This window comes from Canis lupus, chromosome 10 (genome assembly GCF_011100685.1).
Source record: "Canis lupus familiaris isolate Mischka breed German Shepherd chromosome 10, alternate assembly UU_Cfam_GSD_1.0, whole genome shotgun sequence".
NCBI lineage: Eukaryota > Metazoa > Chordata > Mammalia > Carnivora > Canidae > Canis > Canis lupus.
Genome location: NC_049231.1, coordinates 50,326,982 through 50,348,616, shown reverse-complemented (window position 1 = coordinate 50,348,616; position 21,635 = coordinate 50,326,982). Strand labels below are relative to the sequence as shown.

The 21,635-nt window shown below is 41.2% G+C and overlaps 1 protein-coding gene across 1 annotated transcript in view; it reads left to right on the top strand.

Annotated features, from left to right (window-relative positions):
• Window positions 1-2,302: 2,302 nt before the first annotated feature.
• The window catches only part of STPG4 (sperm-tail PG-rich repeat containing 4), a 38,525-nt gene continuing 19,192 nt past the window's right edge, over window positions 2,303-21,635 (top strand). The window contains exons 1-5 of the mRNA XM_038551228.1: window positions 2,303-2,449; window positions 4,356-4,415; window positions 5,520-5,777; window positions 17,466-17,530; window positions 17,915-17,969. Coding sequence (XP_038407156.1) covers window positions 2,372-2,449; window positions 4,356-4,415; window positions 5,520-5,777; window positions 17,466-17,530; window positions 17,915-17,969 — 516 coding nt within the window. The 5' untranslated portion in view covers window positions 2,303-2,371. The remainder of the gene's footprint in view (window positions 2,450-4,355; window positions 4,416-5,519; window positions 5,778-17,465; window positions 17,531-17,914; window positions 17,970-21,635) is intronic.

Sequence of the window (21,635 nt, the reverse complement as noted above, 5' to 3'; positions counted from 1 at the left end):
TAGAGTACCAGTCCCTAGTCTGCTGAGCCAGTTTTACAGGCTCAGCCAAAATAAGAAAGTGAAATTAGGAACAGTGATGGACTTGATTTAAATCTCTTATATTTATGAAAACTCTGGCTATTAGCCTCTTTGTCAGTTGTGATTTCAAACTTGGTGCCTGCTTGGCCTCCCCTCCCCCACATTTTTTTAAAGGTTATGTTGAATTTAGAATCCCATTAAGAGAAATTTAAATGGAGTCTCACTACTCAAAAAGTCACCTACAGAATTTTAGGCCCTTGCCTCAGAATTGAATCGAATCTGTTTTCATAAGATCCCAAGTGTTTTGTATGCACACTTTTGAAAAGCACTGTGCTAGTTTATCCTCTAAAGTGGTCATTTGTTGAAATATTTTAATCCTTCTGGTTGTTCAGAAGACTCAGAATTAAGACAAAAACTTGTGTTTGGAATGTGTTTAAAAATTAGGGGAGAGGGGATCCCTGGGTAGCGCAGCGGTTTGGTGCCTGCCTTTGGCCCAGGGCGCGATCCTGGAGACCCGGGATCGAATCCCACGTCGGGCTCCCGGTGCATGGAGCCTGCTTCTCCCTCTGACTATGTCTCTGCCTCTCTCTCTCTCTCTGTGACTATCATAAGTAAATAAAAATTAAAAAAAAAAATTAGGGGAGAAACAGTTTGTCAAAATGAATCCTCCAGCAGATAGGCACAGGGTCCTTTGAGGTACAAGGATTAGGCCAAGGAGGACTTCTCAGAGGCAACTCGAGGTTTGCCAGGCTGTTGAGGAAGGGGAGCATTGTAGCATGTACAATAGCATTGTAGCATAAAGGGAGACCAAAGTGTGAAGATGCATGGGGTTTCCATGAATTACATCAGTGTGAGGTTCTAATGAGGAAAAAGGAAAGGAAATTGGATTGTGAATTTTGCTTTTGTCCCAAAGGCAATGATTTGTCGGTATTTACTGAATACACTGTGCCAGACATGGTTCCAAACATTTCACTCAAGTTAGTCTTAATCACTCTGTGTGGGTAGGTACCAATTTATTATCACCTTTATAGAAGACAAGTCACAGAAGAGAGTGGTCAAATCCTAATAATCACGGGAGGAAAGATATTCAAGAATGACGGAGTGGGGTAATAAAAATGCAGCAGTGACCAACGGGATCAGGTTTGATAGTTGAAAAGTCCCCATTGGATTTGGTGATTGGATCACTGGCTAGTTGAACAAGTGCAGTTTTGGTGGGGTTTTTTTGTTTTGTTTTTTAAGATTTTATTTATCCATGAGAGAGAGAGGAAGAGACACAGGCAGAGGGAGAAGCAGGCTCTAAACAGGGAGCCCGATGCGGGATCCCGAGCAAGTGCAGTTTTAAAAGAAAGGTGTGTACACGTGTCAGATTAAGATGGCTTTAGGGAAGTAGGAGAGGTGAAAGACCGGAGTCTCCTCTAGAAATTTGTGAAAGGGAGGAGAGACTTCATGGTATAGTGGACAGTGGGGTGCTGGAACAAGATCTGGATTTGAACTCTGCCTCTGCCACTTGTGATGCCCAGTCAACTATGTATGCTAAACTGTCCAAGTAAGCCTGTTTGCTTACTCCTAAAATGGAATTAGTATTTACCTCACAGGGTTGTTGTGAGGATTGAATTAGATTAATGTGTATGAAGTTTTTAGAACCCCGCGGGTGCTCCATAAAACGGAATTACTAAAGTTGGGGGGAGGGTTTGTTTCTGAAGATGAGAATGTTTGTAAGGCTGAGAAGCTACAGCGAAGAGAGACTGGAAGGGAAAAGGGTCTATCAGAAGGAAGGGTGGTCCGTGGTTTCACAGCTAGGGAAGCCTGCTTTGGCGAGTGCGCACTCCTAAAATCAGGCAAGAGAAGAAAACACCCCCAGAATTTCCATCCAGAGGAGCTTAGAAGCCACGTTAGAAAGTGGGTGCTAAGGCTGATTTTTGCGCTGAAGTGAAGCATGCCTACGAAGCCTACTGTCTCCCTGCTTTGGGATGTGGGGCGGGGTTCTTCTCTGTGAAAAGGCCGGTGGGGATTACGGTGCGCTCAGGCTCGCCCAAACCGTCTTCGGAAGCCTCCCTCGGCGCAGCTCCCCGCCCCAGGTTCTGCAGCGCCTCCAGGGCCCTCTAGCCTTTCCCTGCGAGGGAGCGGCCGCGCCTCGAGCCATTTCCTGTGCGCACCGGGTGGCGCGGGCCTCAGTGCGCCCGCCTCCCTCCCCCACCCCACCCCACCCCACCCCTACCTCCACCCCGCAGCTGGACACGACGCCCGGCGGTCCCCTGCGGTCCCCTGCGCGCGCTCCCGAGCTCGCGGGCCCCAGGCGCCTCCTGGCAACCGGACGCCAGGCTTGGCGGAGGGAGGGAGCGAGGAGGCCGCCATGGACCAGACAGTCGCCATCACCTCCAACAGCCTCAGGGATGACCTGGGGCCTGGCAGTTCGATGGTCACCGCCTCGGTACAGACGTCCTCCCCGTCCCCCCACCCGGCCCCCCTGCCCGCAGCCATCCCCCGCCCGGCGGGCTCCTGCCCGAACTCCCACGTCTCTAATGCTGGGCCCTTGTGCTCCCCGGTTTGCCCTTCCTCCCTAACCCTGCCCTCCTACCTATCCTGCAGTCCAGTCCTGATCTTTATCTGAGGTCTACTTGGTCTTATTTCCTCTTCCCTTGCTCTCCCTCATCCTTCCATTTGCCCTTTGTCCTCCGTTTTTTCTTTCCTCCTCCTGTACTACCAGCTGCGCCGCACAGCTGCTTTGACGTCTCCCTCTGCCGAGAGGATGGGTTTTCCCTTAGTCCGAAGTGCAGGGTTTTGTGCCTGCCTCTTGCTTTCGTATTTATAAACTATTTTAAACTACCTTAGTTTACTTTTTAAATATATTTGGGCGAGGGATGTTTAGCCTATCTTTTGTAAAAAGTGATTCACCCCCTAATATGAATTTGAAGTGATAGGTGGGTGGAGTTTAGATCCCTGGCCTTGGGCAAAACAAAACAGCAGCTGCCAATTACCTTCCTTTAGAAGCAGGGTGTTTACTTCTCTCTTCTTTCCACTTCATTTGCCTGGTCCTAGGGAGAGGTGGGAGACTTGTCTTGACCTGCCTGAGAAAGTTTGATTTCTGTGACTATAAATGTGCAACAGAGAAGATCCAACGTGAATCTAATAAAGGGAACGTATAGGAAGAAATACAGACTTTGCAGTGTGTATGAAACTGTTTTGTTTTGTTTTGTTAGATGCACATTTCATAGTGAAATTAAAGCCCAGGGGCACTCTAAGTAGAGTGGATATAAGTTGCTAAAAAGGAAGAATGAATTATATCAGTTTTACTCTAAGATTATTATTTCTAATGCATTGTTGCTTGAAATAACCTATATTTTATAGTAGTAACAAAATCATTATAAATGGAAGTACCATTCAGTGTTTTAATGACTTCATGTAGTGAAAATAGCACAAAAGGAAAAAGCTAAACAACCATGTTCTGTTGGTGGTGAGGCTGAAACAAATGTGGAATAATAATAAATGGGTATAGAGTACCTACTGTGGAAGCCAAGAGCATCCTTGGAAACTAGGGAATACCAAAATCATCTCCTTTTTAACTTGGCAGATGAGATGTTAAAAAATAAAAGCTATCATTTATTGACCACTGGTTGTGTGTTTAAGTCTTTAAATGTAGAATGCCTTATTTTTATACTCCCAAGAGGGAGTTGAGACTCATAAGGGTTCAGTGACTGGCCTAGTGCTCCTAACTGGTAAGCGGCAGAGGTGGAGTTCAAGCCCTCCTGTATCATTCTGCCTCTGTAGTGTCACAGCTGGCTGGACAAGCTGAGAAAAGTAGCTGTATCATATTTGTATGATACATATTTGATAGTATATATAAATCCAGGGAATGGTAGTTTTAAGCATTTGCCAAGTCACTGAGAATTTGTATCCCAATATCACATTAATTTGATGACTATCTTCCACCTTGAACTCCCAGCGCAATCACCTGAACCATAAACCTATTATAATAATACAATTTTGGATTTACACAACTCTTTGCTTCCTAAGAACACCAAATTTTGCCACATCTAATTTTCCTTATGACATCTCCCTGAGATGAGGATGTTTATTACTCTCATTTTTCCAAAGGGAATTTAAATGGCTAAAAAGCACATCAAGTCATAAAATAGTAATTTAAGGAAATATGACAGGCAAAATTGATCGTTACGTAGCTTTTATTTTGATTCAGGGTGACCAATTGGATACAGGTATTAATCTTTTCAAGCCAATGTTTTAGAAAATACATTAAAAAAAAAGAAAGAAAAGAAAATACATTTGACTTCTACAGATCACCTCTCAAATGAATAAGCACATTTTATGTTTGTTAATAGAAACCAACCCGGAAGACATCATCTTTTGAAAGAGAAGGATGGTGGAGAATAGCATTAACAGTATGTGTTTTCATTCTTTCTATTCAAGTAATTTGTATTCTTATTGATATTTTAATCAGCCTTACATTTTAAGTCACTAACAATTGTAAGAAAACAGTGGACCTCATTTCCTATTTATAATTTTAGTCTCAGCATCAGACTGAGAACTAAATTTTGGATGCAGTAAAAAGTGAAACAACTCTAGGAGTCTAAGTGCTTTACAGGATAGCTAGATAAGGTCAATCTAGTTTGTGATCTGGGTGAGATTACACAAGAACAAGCCCCCAGTCTAAAAAAGGGGGTTGGGTTTCAGTTTTTATCTTGGTTAGATGGGATTTAGGGCCTGTGATAGTTCAGTTAACATGGGCAATGTAGGAAAGCAAGGTGGTAATATATGAAAGAACAATGACCAGAAGATCCCCCTTTCAAAAGACATCATTTCTATATTGTAGAAATATTTTCTATCCACATTCTTCAATAATAGAGGGGCCATGGGCCAAAGCCTTCTTGAAACTGAACTAATTTTAATGGTGGCACCAGGCTGCGTGCTCAGTAGTAAGTCAGCCATAAAAGCAACATTGACTAAACTTACAGGTCGAGCCATTCAGCCACACTGTGGTGATTTGAAAGTACCAAAGCTCTTATGGACTGATTAGACCACATGCTTTCTCAGTTCATCCCCAGCCTCATGTTCTTATTTTTTTAGCTTCTCACTTGAGGGCTAGAAAGAAATGTGTAGTGTCTGCCAAGCAGAAGTAGGCTAACTTTTTTTTTTTTTTTTTTTTTAAGTCAGGAAACTAACCTGAGTGGTCTCAAGGGAGACCTGACATTTATAGTTCACCTGCATTTCAAGTGTTAGTATCTCTGAAGTCACTTTTTAAAAAGTTAAAACTTCAACAATGGCCACAACCCATTTGCTATAATTCAGCAATTGTCTCAGAAAGGAAATAATCATGATTCTCTTGAAATATTGTCAAGAGCATATACTTTATTCGATAAAATTTTATTAAACTTTAAAACAGAAAGAAATGTTCTTTAAGAGTGACTGACCCTTCTACAAATGATGCTTTAGGGGATGTTACCAGTTTACACACTGATCTGAAAAATGGTATCAACTTTCCACAGAATACTCCTATCCCTGGCACTTACCACTTGAAAACTTTCATTGAAGAATCCTTATTAAATCCAGTAATAGCAACCTACAATTTTAAAAACGAAGGAAGGAAAAAACCACCTCTTGTGCAAAGAAATGATCCAGTCCTAAATGACCTTCCCCTGTACACACCTCCTGACTTCTTGGACTTGTTAAAGAAGCAAGTGGCCACTTACTCATTTAAAGACAAACCTCGGTCGAGCCCCAGCAGGCTGGTTTACAAAGATCAGGTAAAGTGCTACTAAGTCTCTGGGTTTTTGTGGGAAAGCTACCAAGAGCCTTTGAGGAAAATATTCTATGTACTTTGAATGCATCTTCCCCAGGAGAAATTGAAATCCTTTAGGATGCCTTATTGCCTATAGAAGTCAAACAAGGGCTGCCTGATTTGCAAGTGAGGCCTTTTCCCTGTGAGGCCTCCTTATATATATATATATATATATATTTTTTTTTTTTTTTTTTAATTTATGATAGTCACACACACAGAGAGAGAGAGAGAGAGAGAGAGAGGCAGAGACACAGGCAGAGGGAGAAGCAGGCTCCATGCACTGGGAGCCCGATGTGGGATTCGATCCTGGGTCTCCAGGATCGCGCCCCGGGCCAAAGGCAGGTGCCAAACCGCTGCGCCACCCAGGGATCCCCCTGTGAGGCCTCCTTAACCTTAGGAGAGTAACGTGGGGAAAAATTATTCCCTCTCCAGGCACTCTTGGCAGGATTCCTCTGACTTGGGGAGCTTCTGGGATCTTACCTGTGATTGGGCCATACTTCTGTTCCCTCAAGCAGTTTAAACCCAGTACCCTCATCTTTTAAAGAGAACATTTTTCCAGTGAATAGTGCCCTTTAATGAGAATATGACTATAACTGAATATCCTAGGGAAAGTCTTTAAAAAATTTTGTTGTAGAGGGGCACCTGGGTGGCTTAGTGGTTGAGTGTCTGCCTTTGGCTCAGGTCATGATCCTGGGGTCCTGGGATCAAATCCTGCATTGGGCTCCCGGTAGGAAGCCTGCTTTTCCCTCTGCCTATGTCTCTGCCTCTCTCTTTGTGTCTCTCATGAATGAATAAATAAAATCTTAAAAAAAAAAATCTTTAAAAAAAATTTCTTGTAAAAAAAAAAATTTCTTGTAGAAATGAGCACTGTGGTACCAAGAAGGTCAAATTCTACTCTCTGTTTCCTCCACTTCATTCATGACACTAAGGATAGAGAGAGCACTGCTGTGCTTATGATCCTGTGCTAGGTTCCGCGTAGGGAGATGTGCCTGACTGAGGGAATCTTTGAGTAACAATGCAAGAGCAAATATATCAAGTGCTAAGATAAATAGCATGGCAGGAAATGCCAGGGGGAATTCAGTGTAGGCTAGATTGAAAAGCTGGAAGGCTCCCTGGATTAAGAAGGACCCAAGCTGGACCTTGTATAATACATGACATTTATGTGGCTCTTAATAGCTTACTGTGAGTTTCCACACGTATTCTCTTAGTTGTTCTTCCCTAAAATAGGCGGAACAGTTGTTATCCCCTTTTTATACATGAAAACCAAGGTGAGTAGATACTAAGTCACTTGTTCACAGGCACATAGCTGATAAATAGATGAGGCAGTACTTTTAACTGAGGGTTTCTGAGTTCAAATTCAGTGCTTTTTCCAGTGTGCCTCTGGCTGTGAACCCGACTTTGGATGTGTGGATCCAGAGTAGATAAAGGAAGGGCATAACATTGTCCAAGGCCTGTTCCAGGCTGGCAAATACAGAATTGGGACTTGGCCTTTAGCACTTGGGACTTTGGGCCTCCTACTTATTAAAGATTTTTTTTCTTTTTTTTAATTCATGGGAGAGAGAGAGCAAGAGCACAAGCAGCAGGGAGGATCAGAGAGAGAAGGAGAAGCAAACTCCTGACTGAGTAAGGCACCCAACTTGGGGCTCGATCTCAGTACCCCAGGGTTATGACCTGAGCCAAAGGCAGATGCTTAACTGAGCCACCCAGGTGCCCCTGAGCTTCTCATTTTTAAAGAAGCCAGTAATAGTATTAACCCCTACAACTTTATTAGAATATCGTTGTGATAACCTGAGAAGAAACGCATTGCAACTGGAAGCTGAATTAAGTACAGGGGCTGTGGTTATAAAGATGGGCAAGAAATTTTCAGCAGGGTGAGCACGTCATAGCCAGCATGTAAACCCTTCCTACTGCTTTGCAAATTATAGCTTTGAAACAGGACAGAATGATAAATGCTCATTGGGTAAATCTTACCCTGTTTGCTTCAGTGGATGAATACAAACACTAAATTATACTTAGACATTTATGGCTTGGTATCGGGTAACCATGCTACATGTGAAATCATTCTGGCCACCTCAAGTGCAAAACCATTCTTCCTCATTCTGCACCACCACTTACTGCCCTTCTACTTCCTCTCTTCTTGCTTTTAGGGGTTTTTGAGGGTAGGCCAAGGCCCACTGCTGAAAGGAGAAAACAGAGAGGGTTAGTATTAGGCAAAATTTAAAGCTTTAAAGGGTCATAAGAATTTGGCTTACCCAGAGGGGTGGATAAAACCTGAAAACATACTCTATTGCTTTCTTTTTCTTCTCTCTCCCCACCTCCCCAAAAGGATAATGCTGTAAAAACTGGAAGAATTAAATGTTTTCCTAATTTTCTGTTTCAAAAATATATGATAATCTTCTCAGGAAGAGAGAGATTCAGATGTAACTTTGTTTACTCACAAATAAAATTCATGATTCTGGTTTTTTAAAAGCAGAACCCGGCATCTGGGTGGCTCAGTGGTTGAGTGTCTGCCTTCAGCTCAGGGCATGATCCTGAAGTTTCAGGATCGAGTCTGCATGGGGCAAAGGGAGCCTGCTTTTCTCCCTCTGCCTGTCTCTCGTGAATAAATAAATAAAATCTTTTTTTAAAAAAAGCAGAACTCAGTAAAATAATAATTTGAATCTGAGGTAGATAGAGTATACATTGCTGTTATTTACTAACACAGAACAGCATTCTCCAGCTTCACAATTTTTAATAGAATATTCACTTTGTACTGCTGCTTTTTGTGTGTAAGAGTTTTTCCTATTTTCAACGCCTTTAATCTGAAGCATGCAACTCGTAGAATCTAAATCAAAGACTCCTATCAGGTATATAGATGTGTCTGTGTGTTTGTGTGTGTTTGCACATGCATACATGAGTGTGTACGTGTACTCACCTGTCTGGCTCTTTCCAAAGACTGTTTGAGATGGTCCTACGATTTTATAATACTTCTTTTTGGAATTATTTTTTGAGAAGTAATAGGTTTTTATTATAGAACATGTGAACTGAAGTGAGGCTATGTTTCTCCCCTATCTGCAGTGTTATAACCTGCTCTTTGCCTGGCTGCCATTCTCCACTAGCGCCTGGGTTCCAACCCCGTCCCTTCTGGATGATTTTAACTCCCTTTTGCTCCGACTCTCTCCACCGCTCATGTGATTTCAGTGTGCCCCATACATGATCTTCCAACAATCTTGCTTTTCAGTTTCTTGAATTCTCCTCTGCCTTAGCCATTCACTCTTTAGAGTTGTTTGTGGCTTTTTGTTTTTTTGTTTGTTTTACTCCTTAGAGGTTTTCAAGACCAAACATTTCAATCCTCCACAATCTCAACTGCATACAACCCACTCTTATCACCCTCTCCTAATCTCACCCTAGGGCACTAACCCCAACAATTTTTCCATCCTCCCGATCTAGAATCCATGCATCTTACCTCCTTTTCACTGCCTCTGACTTTTTGATGTTTTCCTTCCTTGGAGAGCCTCAGTTCCTAGTTACTCATTAGAGCTTCTCCCCCCTTACACTCTCAGTCCCTTGCCCTGGTGGCTCATCTTACTCGTCTGGCAAGGCAACCACGCTGTTTAAGTCCAAGTCTCTGGGAACTCTGTACCTGCATCCACGTAGCTGAATGACTGATCTTATTTTAAGTTCTTAACCATGGGACACTTGGGTGGCTCCATGGTTAAGCATCTGCCTTTGGCTCAGGGTGTAATCCCAGGGTCCTGGGATGGAGTCTCACATCAGGCTCCCCATAGGGAGCCTTTTCTCCCTCTGCCTATGTCTCTGCCTCTCTCTGTGTCTCTCATGAATAAATAAATAAAATCTTAAAAAAAAAAAAAAGAAATCCTTCACCTTGCCTGACACTGAATGGACTTCCCTGGTTGTTTTCTCTGCCCCTCTTGTAGGCGGCTTTATCTCACATCTCCCCTCTTTCCAGAGCTCCACCTCCTCCTCCTCAGTCCTTCCTGTTCTCTCTTCTCACCTTCTTCAGCACCCCCCCCTTTTTTTTAAGATTTTATTTATTCATGAGAGATACAAAGAGAGAGGAGGCAGAGACATAGGCAGAGGGAGAAGCAGGCTCCCAGCAAGGAACCCGATGCAGGACTCAATCCCAGGACCCCAGGACCACACGCTGAGCCGAGGGCAGATGCTCAACTACGGAGCCACTCAGGCGTCCCTCCCGCCCATTCTCCCTGACCTCTTCATGTTGGAGTGCCCCTGGCACTCATACCTCTTCCTCTTCTACACTCACTCCATCAGTGATCTCATTCAGTTCCAAGGCTTTGGACACCATCTATTTGTTTGAGATTTCCAAATTTATACCTCCTTTGGACTTCTCTCTTGAATTCCAGACTTGTATATCCATCTATATTTTGACTTCTGCACTTATATGTCTAATTCAGGGTTTCTTAACCTTGGCACTATTGACATTTTGGACAGGATAATTCTTTGTTGTGGAGGCTGTTCTGAGCTTTGTAGGATGTTCAGCAGCATTCCTGGAAAATTAGATGCCATTAACTAATTAAATGCCATTAGCAGTCCCCCTCCCAGTTACAGCACCAAAACTATCTCCAGACATTGCCAAATGTTCCCTGAGGGTGAGGAGAGGGGGCTAATAAAACCAACCAACCAACCAACCAACCAACCAACAAACCCACCTCCTTGCTTGAGAACTTTAGTGACAACGGGTGTGATCTCTGAGTGGTTCTTCTCAGGGTCAACAGGTTTATTGTGAACTGGCTTCATCTTACTATCCCACTCACCCCCTTCCTGCCCCTGGCCTCCTGGCTACTTCTTGAGCTCACCACTGCACCACAGTGTCTTTGCATTGGATTCTCCTTCTTCTTGAGTGCTCTCATTCCAGATATCTGCATGACTCACTCCGTTTCCTTCAGTTCTTCAAGTGTCACCTTCTCAATGAGCCCCATTTAAATTGGCCACCTGACACTTCAGACCTTCCCTACACTGCCCTTATTTTTTTCTTTAGCACCTGTAGCCATCAATATACTCTGTAATTTACTTTTACTTTACACTTACTATTTGTTTTCTGTTTTCCCCCATGAGCATGAAGCTACATGAGGACATGAATATTTAACTATTTTGCTCACTGTTACATCTTTGCCCCTAGAACAGTGTCTGTTGATTCATATGTGTTGAATGTGGAACAAATGAATGATTACCCAACTATCTGATATCTGACTGGGCCTTATTCTATTTGTTTCCTTTGATGTGTCTTTGTGTGTGTATTGTTCACTGTTCCTCAAAACTTATTTTCATGAACCCTAAGACCTAAGAGAAAAGTGTTCTCCTTCAGAGAAGGTTTGCTTTTGGTTCTCCTGATACTTGGGGGAGCTACTAATCTGATGCCACTTGAAATACATTGTCTATGTATTCTTAGATTGCTCCAGTGTTGGGAATTTGGACTGGAATCCATGAAAGGGACTAGCCCATGGTTATACTCTCTTAAAGATGGATTTCTGCCCCCCTTTCCAATTCTGCTCAGCACCAAGGCAACTCTGTCTATAGACGTTTAGCACTGAGTGATAAGGGTGGGTTTACTTTCCAAAAGTGTTCTTTTAGGGTCTCTAATTCCTGTGGGTAGGACTCCCATTAGATCACCTTCATTGATGGGCCTAGGCTTTGACCTCTGGATCCTCATAAGACTCTGAAGTTGCCTCAAATGCAGCCCTGTTCTTCTGCTGAGCTTAGTCTGGACCAGCAAACATCCTCTGGGCAAACGCTGGCCACATACCTCTTTGGCTTCTTGCTATGTCTCGCTATAGTGTTCTTATGATTCCTTGTTATCCAGTTAGCAATTTCAAATCATTTTAAAAACTCTTGTTTGTTAGCTTTTAATATTTTATTCCTCATTTGTAGTAATTGTCTGTGGTAGGAAAGTTCATCAACCAGATAACATAGCTTGCCATTAATAGGAACCAGAACTTTTTTTCCCTTAGAAATATACTGTGAATCTTTTCCTCACCATTATATATTCTCTATATCATTTTAGATAGCTGCATAATATTCTACTATATGCACATATCCTAATGTAGTCACCATTTTCTGTTGTTAAGTCATAGAGTGGAATTGTTGGGGAAAGCTATGTAGATGTCTAAGTCTTTGGAGATGCATTGCCAAAATACTCTTACAAAGTGTGCTATCCTGCAACTCTATCTTGCAGAGTGGAATAAATCCAGTACCATTTTACATCCACTGTTTATGTTTTCAACTAAAAACACGGATCAAAGGACTTACATAGGAAATTTTAAAGTATAAACTTGAAATCAGTATGCCAGGGGAACTTCGAACAACCCCAAGTCAGCTAAGCAGAGTTTCCCTACAATGAACAGGAAAGGGAGAAGATAGTGACTCTGCTCCAGTCTAAAGCCAGTGAGTCAGTCACTGTGTGGCTTCAACACTTTTGCATCAAAGGGTAAAAATGAGTTATGTTCTCTCTCTTTTTTTAATTTAAATTTTAGATAGTTAACATACAGTGCAACATTGGTTTCTGGAATAGTCATGTTCTCTTATAATCCAATTGAAATAGATAATCTAAGAATGAACAAAAGATATGAACTAGCAGTTCAGTTTACCAGAGACATACTAGTTACTAAAAAAAAAAAAAAAAAAAAAGCACAAAGTGATGCTTGGCTTCAACTAATAATTAAACAATGAGAAAGGAACAAAAGTGACTAGACATAATTTTTTTTGCTTGTCAGATGATCAACAATTTAAGTTTGATGATACCCATTATTGGAAAAGTGAGTACAGAAACAGATATTCTCACATAATGTTTGTATAATACACATTGTTGCAAATATTGTGGAAGGTAATTTGGTAATTCCTAGCAGTTTTGTTTTTATTTTTTAAAAGATTTTGTTTATTTATTCATGAGAGACCCAGAAAGAGAGGCAGAGACACAGGCAGAGGGAGAAGCAGGCTCCATCCGGGAAGCCCAATGTGGGACTCCATCCTGGGACCCCAGGATCACACCCTGAACTGAAGGCAGATCCTGAACTGCTGAGCCACCCAGGTGTCCCTATTTTTATTTTAAAGAGAGGGAGAGCTAGTGGGGCGGAGATGGCAGAGGGAGAAGGAGAGAGAGAATCCCGGGCAGACTCCCTGCTGAACGTGGAGCCCAATGTAGGACTTAGTCTCACAACCCTAAGATCATGACCTGAGCTGAAATCAAGAGTTGGATGCTCAACCCACTGAACCACCCAGCACCCCAAAGGATCCATTTTAATGTATTCAAAAGACGTCCTTGAGAGTCTAAGATTGAGAAAATCTGGCCAATCCATTGATCATTGTCAACTGTGTTGAAAAATGAATTCAGAGAATTTGTCTCAGGGACTGGGACCCACTTATAGTTCTTAGTTCGTTTGGAGCTGATGAAAAGTACAGGGTACTTGCAATTTTAGTATACGTGCTGTCAAAGTGAGCACTATAGGGTACTTGCAAAATTAAGGACAATGTCATTGCTAGCACGAGGAAGGCTTCTTTTTGAAAAAGTTCTATGTCATCTGTTCCTCAGACCCAAGTCTGAGCAGTGAATCAATGATACTTTCATATGACATAAGAGACTTTACTTCTCAGAGAGAAGGTGTATTTGATGACATTTCTACTAGTAGGGCCTAAAAATATTACACCTACCAGCCCATTGGTTGAATTCACCTTATGATTATTCTGCTAGGGCTTCTAAACGGATGAACAATCTATTCTCTTCCATCCCACCTACTTATGGATCCAGATTTTCAAAATATTGTCATACCAAGGACCTAAGAAGTTTTTTTTTTTTTTTTTTTACTTTTTCCAGTTTTCTGACATTGATGGTGCTGGTACAACACAACTGAATTAAGTATCCACACTAATATCATCTTGCCATATTTGATGACTCTAAGGTATTGTAAGATTTCTGAGTGCCTAATCAACATGGATTGAAACAATTAGCTAGAGTCGGGTATTATCATGGGCACATTGTCTAGATTCTCTGAGCCTTACATTACAAATGAAGAACTGAGAAGCATATATAGGAATTAGGAAAGTGCGTGTGTATGTGTGTGCACCCGTGTGCACATGTGCATGCACATATGCATATACATACATACACATGCACATACACATCCTTTTTTAAAAAGATTTTATTTATTTATGCATGAGAGACACAGAGAGAGAGGCAGAGACATAGGCAAGAGGGAGAAGCAGGCTCTACGCAGGGAGCGTGATGGGGGACTCTATCCCAGGACCCTCGGATCACAACCTGAGCCAAAGGCAGATGCTCAACCGCTGAGCCACCCAGGTGCCCTACATTCTTTTTTTTTCATATACATTCTTTTTGGTGTATATGTATATTCCGTTAGACCCAAGGATAATGGAACCACCCAGATAGCTTGCAACAAGGTCAGCAATGCGCGGAGTAATACTTTCTTATAAGAGGCAGCTGGATATTTAAGACTTTATGGAAAAAAATAGCCCTCTCTCAGCTATATTAAATAGCAAAGAATGGCCAATGCCAAGAAAGTAGGACAAGTATAGAAGCAATAGGTTACCAGTATTCCTTTCTAGATTAATGCTGTTTAAGACTTTTTCTATGAGTACTTTTATTACGTAACTCTTTTGTGGTTGCTGAGTATAGAGCAAACAGCAGCTTAAGGGTCGTTTTTTTCCCCCCACTTTTCACTTCTTTCTTATTTCTTCTCCTGTATATGTGGGTATATGTGCATGAGAGAGAGAGAGAGAGAGAGAGCACAAAAACAGTGAGCATAAAGCATATATGGACAGTTTAAACAGAAAGCAAATATCCATGTAACCATCATCAATATCAAGAAATAAAATGCTGTGGCCCCTAAGAAAGCATCTGTTTAAAATTCATTCCTGTGCTCCCATGGCATGATTAAACAAACAAACTCATGTCTCTTTGGTGTTTACTATGTCGAATAAGCAATTAACAAGGCACAGGTGCATCAGGACAATGTATGTATTTCATCATAAAATCTATATTTACTGTTCTTATCACTGTATCCACAAAAAGCTGCGTCTGCAATCAAAAGTGTATTAATATGCGAAAGAGGGCAGCCCGGGTGGCTCAGCGGTTTAGCACCGCCTTCAGCCCAGGGCATGATCCTGGAGACCTGGGATCGAGTCTCACGTTGGGCTTCCTGCATGGAGCCTGCTTCTCCCTCTGCCTGTGTCTCTGCCTCTCTCATGAATAAATAAATAAAATCTTTGAAAAAAAAAATGTGAAAGACAGCTGTGGGGTTAAATACGATAACTGAACTTCCTTGTGGCAGATAATGCCAGGACATGGATGCCTCATTTTCAGCAAAGGCAGTATTGTATTTTTAAACCTGATTTTAAAATAAAAGGGGTGGGGGAGATTGTTCCCTTGAAAGAAGGAATCTTCCCAGGATTTTGTAATAAAACTCCTCCCTGCCAGCTCCTTCAGCATAAGAAGTTCTAGAGGTCTAGAGGTCCAGTGAGTCTTCGTTCCTCTGGCTTCCAGTTCTCTTCCTTCTTTTTCTCCCCTCTCACATATCCCACTCTCTGTCTGTTTAGGTTCCTCATGCTCCTTATGTCATGAACTTCTGGACTACTATCTATAGATAGAGAGACAGTGGAGTCCCCCAGGTAGTTTGCAACAAGCTTGGCAATGGGCAAAGAGACGGTCTCTTCTGCAACATTCTTCTCCATAAAATGACCTTCCTTGGCCCCCTTGAGGAAGTCCTGCTTTCCCTAAAGTCCCACTCAAATCTCACTGTCTTTGCCATCTTTAGACCACTCAGGTGGATTTATTTAATTATTTCCCCCTGGCTTTACTGAGGTATAATTGAAAAAATTGTGTATATTTAAGGTGTATATGATGATTTTATATTGTTATGCATTATGTGGGAGCACCTGGGTGGCTCAGTTGGTTAAGCATCCAACTCTTGATTTCGGCTCAGGTCATGATCTCAGGGTCATGAGATCGAGCCCTGCATTGGGCTCTCCTTCTCTCTCTCTTTGTCCCTCGTGCCCCTCAAAAGAAAAAGAATCTATATTTTGTATGTATCATGAAATGATTATGACATCAGGTTAATTAACACATCCATCACTTCACATAGTTACTATTTTGTGTGTGTGTGTGATGAGAACACATAAGATCTACTCTCTTAGCAGTTTTCAAGCATACAATACAGTCTTAACTAGAGTCACCATGCTGTACATGATAGCCCTAGAACTTATAATAACTGAAAGTTTGTACCCTTTGACAATCATCTCCCCATTTCCCCACCCCCAGCCTCTGGCAACCACCATTTATTCTGTTTCTATGAGCACCCTTTTCTTTTTTAAGATTTTATTTTTAAGCAATCTCAATAGCTAACGTGGGGCTCGAATTCACAACCAGGAGATCAAGAGTCACATGCTCCACCAGCTGAGCCAGTCAGGTGGCCTTATGAGTACTCTTTTAGATTTTACATATGACAGATACAAAACTGTATTTGTCTTTCTCTGGCTTATTTCACTTAGCGTAATGTGCTCCAGATTCATCCATGTTGTTGCAAATGGCAGGATTTCTTTTCACATTGGAATTATATTCCTGTGAGATATGTATATGTACACACATACATATGATTCATGTACATATATATAGCATTTATATCATATACTCATATATCATATATATATAGATTTATTCATTATCATATATATACTCATTATCCACTCATCCATCAGTGGACACTTAGGTTTTTTCCAGAGGTTGGCTATTTGTAAATAATGCTACAGTGAACATGGGAATGTGTAGATATCTCTTTTAGATATGAATTTTGTTTCCTTTGGATATATACCCAGAAATAGGATTACTAGATCATATAGTAGTTCTATTTCTTACTTTTTGAGGAACCTCCATCTTATTTTCCATGATAGTTGCACCACTTTACATTCCTACCAACAGTGCTCAAGGGTTTCCTTTTTCCCATATCCTGACCAACGTTTATCTCTTATCTTTTTTTTTTAAAAGATTTTATTTATTTATTTATTTGAGAGAGAGAGACAGAGGTAGCAACAGAGAGCATGAGCGGTGAGGAGAGAGAAAGTGGGCACTCTTGTCCTCTTCCTGACCTTAGAGGAAAAGCTTTTAGCTTTTCACCATTGAGTATGTGAGGTTACCTATAGGTCACTTAGTTGGATTTAATTCATCTCTCCCAACCCCCAAGTCTCCAACTTATAATTTTTTAAAATAGTATTTTATATTAGAATTGTTTGTGTATGTGCCTTCTCACTCCTGCTGGTCAGGGACCGTATCTCTCTTACCATGTGTTTCTCCCCATCACACCTAGCAGTGCTTTACCCACAGAGAAGCCTCACTAAATGGTACTTAAATGGATTTGTTGAATCTAGCACTTTTAAAATACGGTCAACTGTTCAGCACTTTTCTATGCATCAGCATCACCTCAGGCACATTATCATAAAATTTACCATGAAAAGTGGTGTTTTGAAGCTCCATCTTTGAAAATGTACTTTTTCCACTGTTAAGATAGAGAATAAATTATATAATGCTGTATAGTCATAAAATAAAGGATTATGAATGACAGGTAATAAAATAAAGTGAGCTTAAGATCTGTATTAATCTATTTTTGGTGTCCTTGTCCATTCTATGTAGTCAGTTAAGCTTTCACCAGGGCAATACGATCTACTTCCTGCACCAGTTCCCAAGCACGCTTCCAGGTAATTATATACTTATCAAGTTGCTTTTACTAATTTCACTCATGCCTTTTTATTTACATTCTTAACCAATACTAATGGCTTTTAAAACTTATTTATGTTCATCATATCTAGATTAGCATTTTTATTTTATATTTTTAAGATTTTATTTATTTATTTGACAGAGAGTACAAGCAAGGGGAGCAGGATAGGGAGAAGCAGGCTCCCCGCTGGGCAGGGAGCCTGACTTGGGGCTTGATCCCAGAACCTTGGAATCATGACCTGAGCCACCCAGGCACCCCTAGATTAGCATTTTTAAGTGCTTAGTGAGAGACAGGAAATAAGTTAACAAAGTTCTCACGTTAAAAAATAGATTTAGAAAATCATCTTTTTTTTTTTTAAATATAGAAGCTTCGTATTTCGTTCTACAGTTCAAAGATTTCCAACAAGCTACTTCACTCCTGTAAGTATATTATAGACAATTAACTCATGATGAATTTGATGTTTAAGATATGCAGTGGTTCTTTCTGATATATCAAGATTAATATTTTGTTATCTGTAGTAGATAAGCAGAGAATGATTAATGTAATTGACTTGAGATATACTTCAAGTGTATCTGAAGCTATACTAGGGATTTCAATATAAGTAACCCATTTGTGTCAAGTTACAGAGGAAAAGTAAAATCTCCTTTCCTTTCTGTAGGTCTTGACTCATATCACAGGCTCAGTGAGGTCATCCCTAGTCACCTGTTCAGAATTTCCTGTGCTCTCTTTCTTGCTTTATTTTCCTCCATACTGCTCATCACTGATACACTACACTCAGACATAAATCTGTCCTATTTTATCTGTCTTCCCCACTGGAATGTAAGCTTCATGAAGGTGGGGATTTTTGTCTGTTTTTGTCCTGCATACATAACACCTGGAAAAATGCCTGGCACATGGTATTATTGACTTAATGAATTAATAAAATCATCAGAGATATTTGATAGATCATTGTATTAACAAAAAGGAAAAGTATCTCCGGGTTCTTTAAAAAATGTGAAAATGCCTTCCTGCATCCACAGATTTCCAAATATATGTTCATGTGTCACGATAAAAATGAACTTTAGATAATTAACTATTAGGATGCCAAAAAACAATTATATAAACATTTTGAAGGATTAAAGCAATATGAAATTATTCTGGGGTGGTTTCATGGACTTGAGTTACCTATTTGTAACTAGAAACCCAAGGGGAGAAAGATATACAGTGAACATCTGAAAGAGGAATTTAGATAACAGAGTTCAGAAACAGACCCTGGACTTATATAAGATTTTTATATTTGATAAAGATGGTATGACAAATCAGTAGACAAAGGAAGAGATATTTTATGCTGGGCAGTTGATTAAATAACTTAGAAATTAAGTTAGAGCCTTCCTACCACATATTGAAATAAATTCCATGTTGATAAAAGAATTAAATAAACCATAAAACCAGATGAAAATATATTAGCCCATATCTAATTTTAGAATAAGGTAGATTTTTCTGAGATAAGAGCAGTGGTTGAACTGCAAAGAAGTATTTGGTTTGGTCACATAACACTTAACATTTTTTGTATATCAGAAGACAAACTGTAAACAAAGTTAACAGGCAAATGCAAATTAGGAAAAATATTTTCAACAGATGTGGTAGATAAAGGGCTAATGGCCTTATCTAACAATCTCAAGGGAAAACATCAATAGAAAAGTAAAATAGATGAAGGCCATGAGTGGACCCTTCATAAAACAAGAAGTTCAGATATCCACTAAAGGTAAAAAAAATTGTGATCCCACGAACAAATGTGAGAAGTGAAAAGGCTGATTGAAAACTTTCTGTATGTGGGTGGTGTGCTGGGCTGACTAATGGTCCCACAGATGTGTTCATGTCCTAATTCTTAGAACCTGTGAATGTTACCTTGTGTGACAGAAACTGCCCTGCCCATATGATTATGTGAAGGATTTTGAGATTAGGATTGTCCTGGATTCTCCAGTGGGCCCTAAATGCGGTCACATTATTAGAGAGAGGCAGGAAGAGATGTGAGAAGGAGCAGAAGACAATGTGGCCACAAAGGCAGAAGTTGGATTGATGTGACCACAAGCCAAGGAAGGTGACCATCACCAGAAGCTGGAAGAGGCAAAGACAGACTCTCCCCTAGAGTCTCCAGAGGGAGCAGCACCCTGCCAACACCTTGAGTTTAGCCCAGTGACCCTGATTTCACACTCTGGCCTCTAGAATTATGAATCAAATTCTGCTTTTTTTTTTTTTTAAGATTTTATTTATTTATTTATTTATGAGACCACACACACACACACACACACACACACACACACACACACACACAGAGGCAGGGGGCAGAGGGAGAAGCAGGCTCCATGCAGGGAGCCGATGTGGGACTTGATCCCAGGACTTCAGGATCACACCCTAGGCCGAAGGCAGGCGCTAAACCGCTGAGCCACCCAGGTGTCCCCAAAATCTGTTGTTTTAAGCTACCAAATTTATAGTAATTTGTCACACCAGGCACAGGACAGCAAGATAGATGGGGAGTATGTCCCTTGGATTTCACAACGGATTGATGGGAGGAGGACATGGGAAATTCTTCCTTTGGGTAGTCCTAGACCTTTTTTCTCTTGGACATGACAGTAGCTTCAAAATGACTCCTCAGCCTCCAGCTTAGAGTATAGGCCAGTTGCCAGTGTTCTGGGGGCTAAGTCTGGGAAGAGGCTGGGGGGGTCTCACCGCTTGATGTGTGGAGAATTTCACTTAATTCCTGTTTTGGGTAAAAGCTCCTGTCCTCAGAGTGCCTGGGGTTCCTGTGTCCAGTTCCCTGGTGCAGTCTCCCAGAAATGAACCGCGTGCCCTGCCTGCAATGTAGGAAGGGAGTGAGGAGGAGATACCTGGAGAGAAGACTACCAGTTTCTTCTACTTTCAACCACCACCTGCCCATTCCCACCTGACAGGGGCCTCATTGCCTAAAATTCCTGACCTTCTCCTGGGGTCTGTGAAGCAAATCAGCCTGTCCCCCTGGAAGGCCCTCTCCAGGCATGTGGGCCTCGGCTCTCTCTCCGCTCTACTACATAAGGTACCATTCCTCCAGGGTGCTTCATGTTTTCCCCCAGTATGTACTCTCTGTTGGCTATTCTCTCTCTCTCTCTCTCTCTCTCTCACTCTCTCTTTCTCCCCCCCCTTCTATGTGTGTGTGTGTGTGTGTGTGTGTGTGTGTGTGTGTGTGTGGAATGGGAGGCGGACAGTTACACCTTTCTTATTTGATGGGAGGAAAGAAAATAGATGCATATGTATAGATGGCTTTGGCAGCAAGCAGTCAAGACACCTGGATTTTTTTTTGCTGGGTAATGACTCTGTTCCCCTTGAAATATATGCTTTAAATGAATGCTGTGAGCTAATAATGATTTGCTTACTATTAGTGAGAAGAGACTCAATAGTTCTCAATAGACTCAATAGTCCTGTCCAGGTTAGGCGTCCTGGACAAGCAGCTGGGGATGTGAAATGGCTCAAGCCAGTTGATTCTGATAGTTTTTGCCTTTGTTCTCATTGCTTTTACGGAGAGATTTTTCGAGCTCCTTATTCTGCCATTTTCATTGATGTCACCTCATCCATTCTATTTCATAAATAAAAGTGATTCACTGATTTGGAACATCCTGTCCTTCAACAAAGTGAAAAGAATACTTTCATGGAAAATGTTTTAAGACAAAGAAATAGCCCAGGGCTGTGATTCATGTCTGTCCTAAACATGCATTCCCAGAGCAGAATGTGGGTTTGGTTTAGATCCACAAACTTGTAAACTGCAGAAAGCAAACTCCTTTGATCCCAACAGTGGGAGATGACGGTGTGCTCTGTGAGTATGGTATAGAAATGCTGCTTACCATTCTTAAACCTTTTTGAGATAAATGCAGTAATCTTCAGGCCATTATAGAATGCTACTTAACCTTTATCCAAAAAACTCATTTGATTGATTTTGTCATTCAGTTTAATTGTTCTAGAAATTGACAATACAATCATAGAATTGTTAAAGACCCTTATTTTTTTTTAAGATTTTATTTATTCATGAGAGTCAGAGAGAGAGAGTCAGAGAGAGAGAGGCAGAGACACAGGCA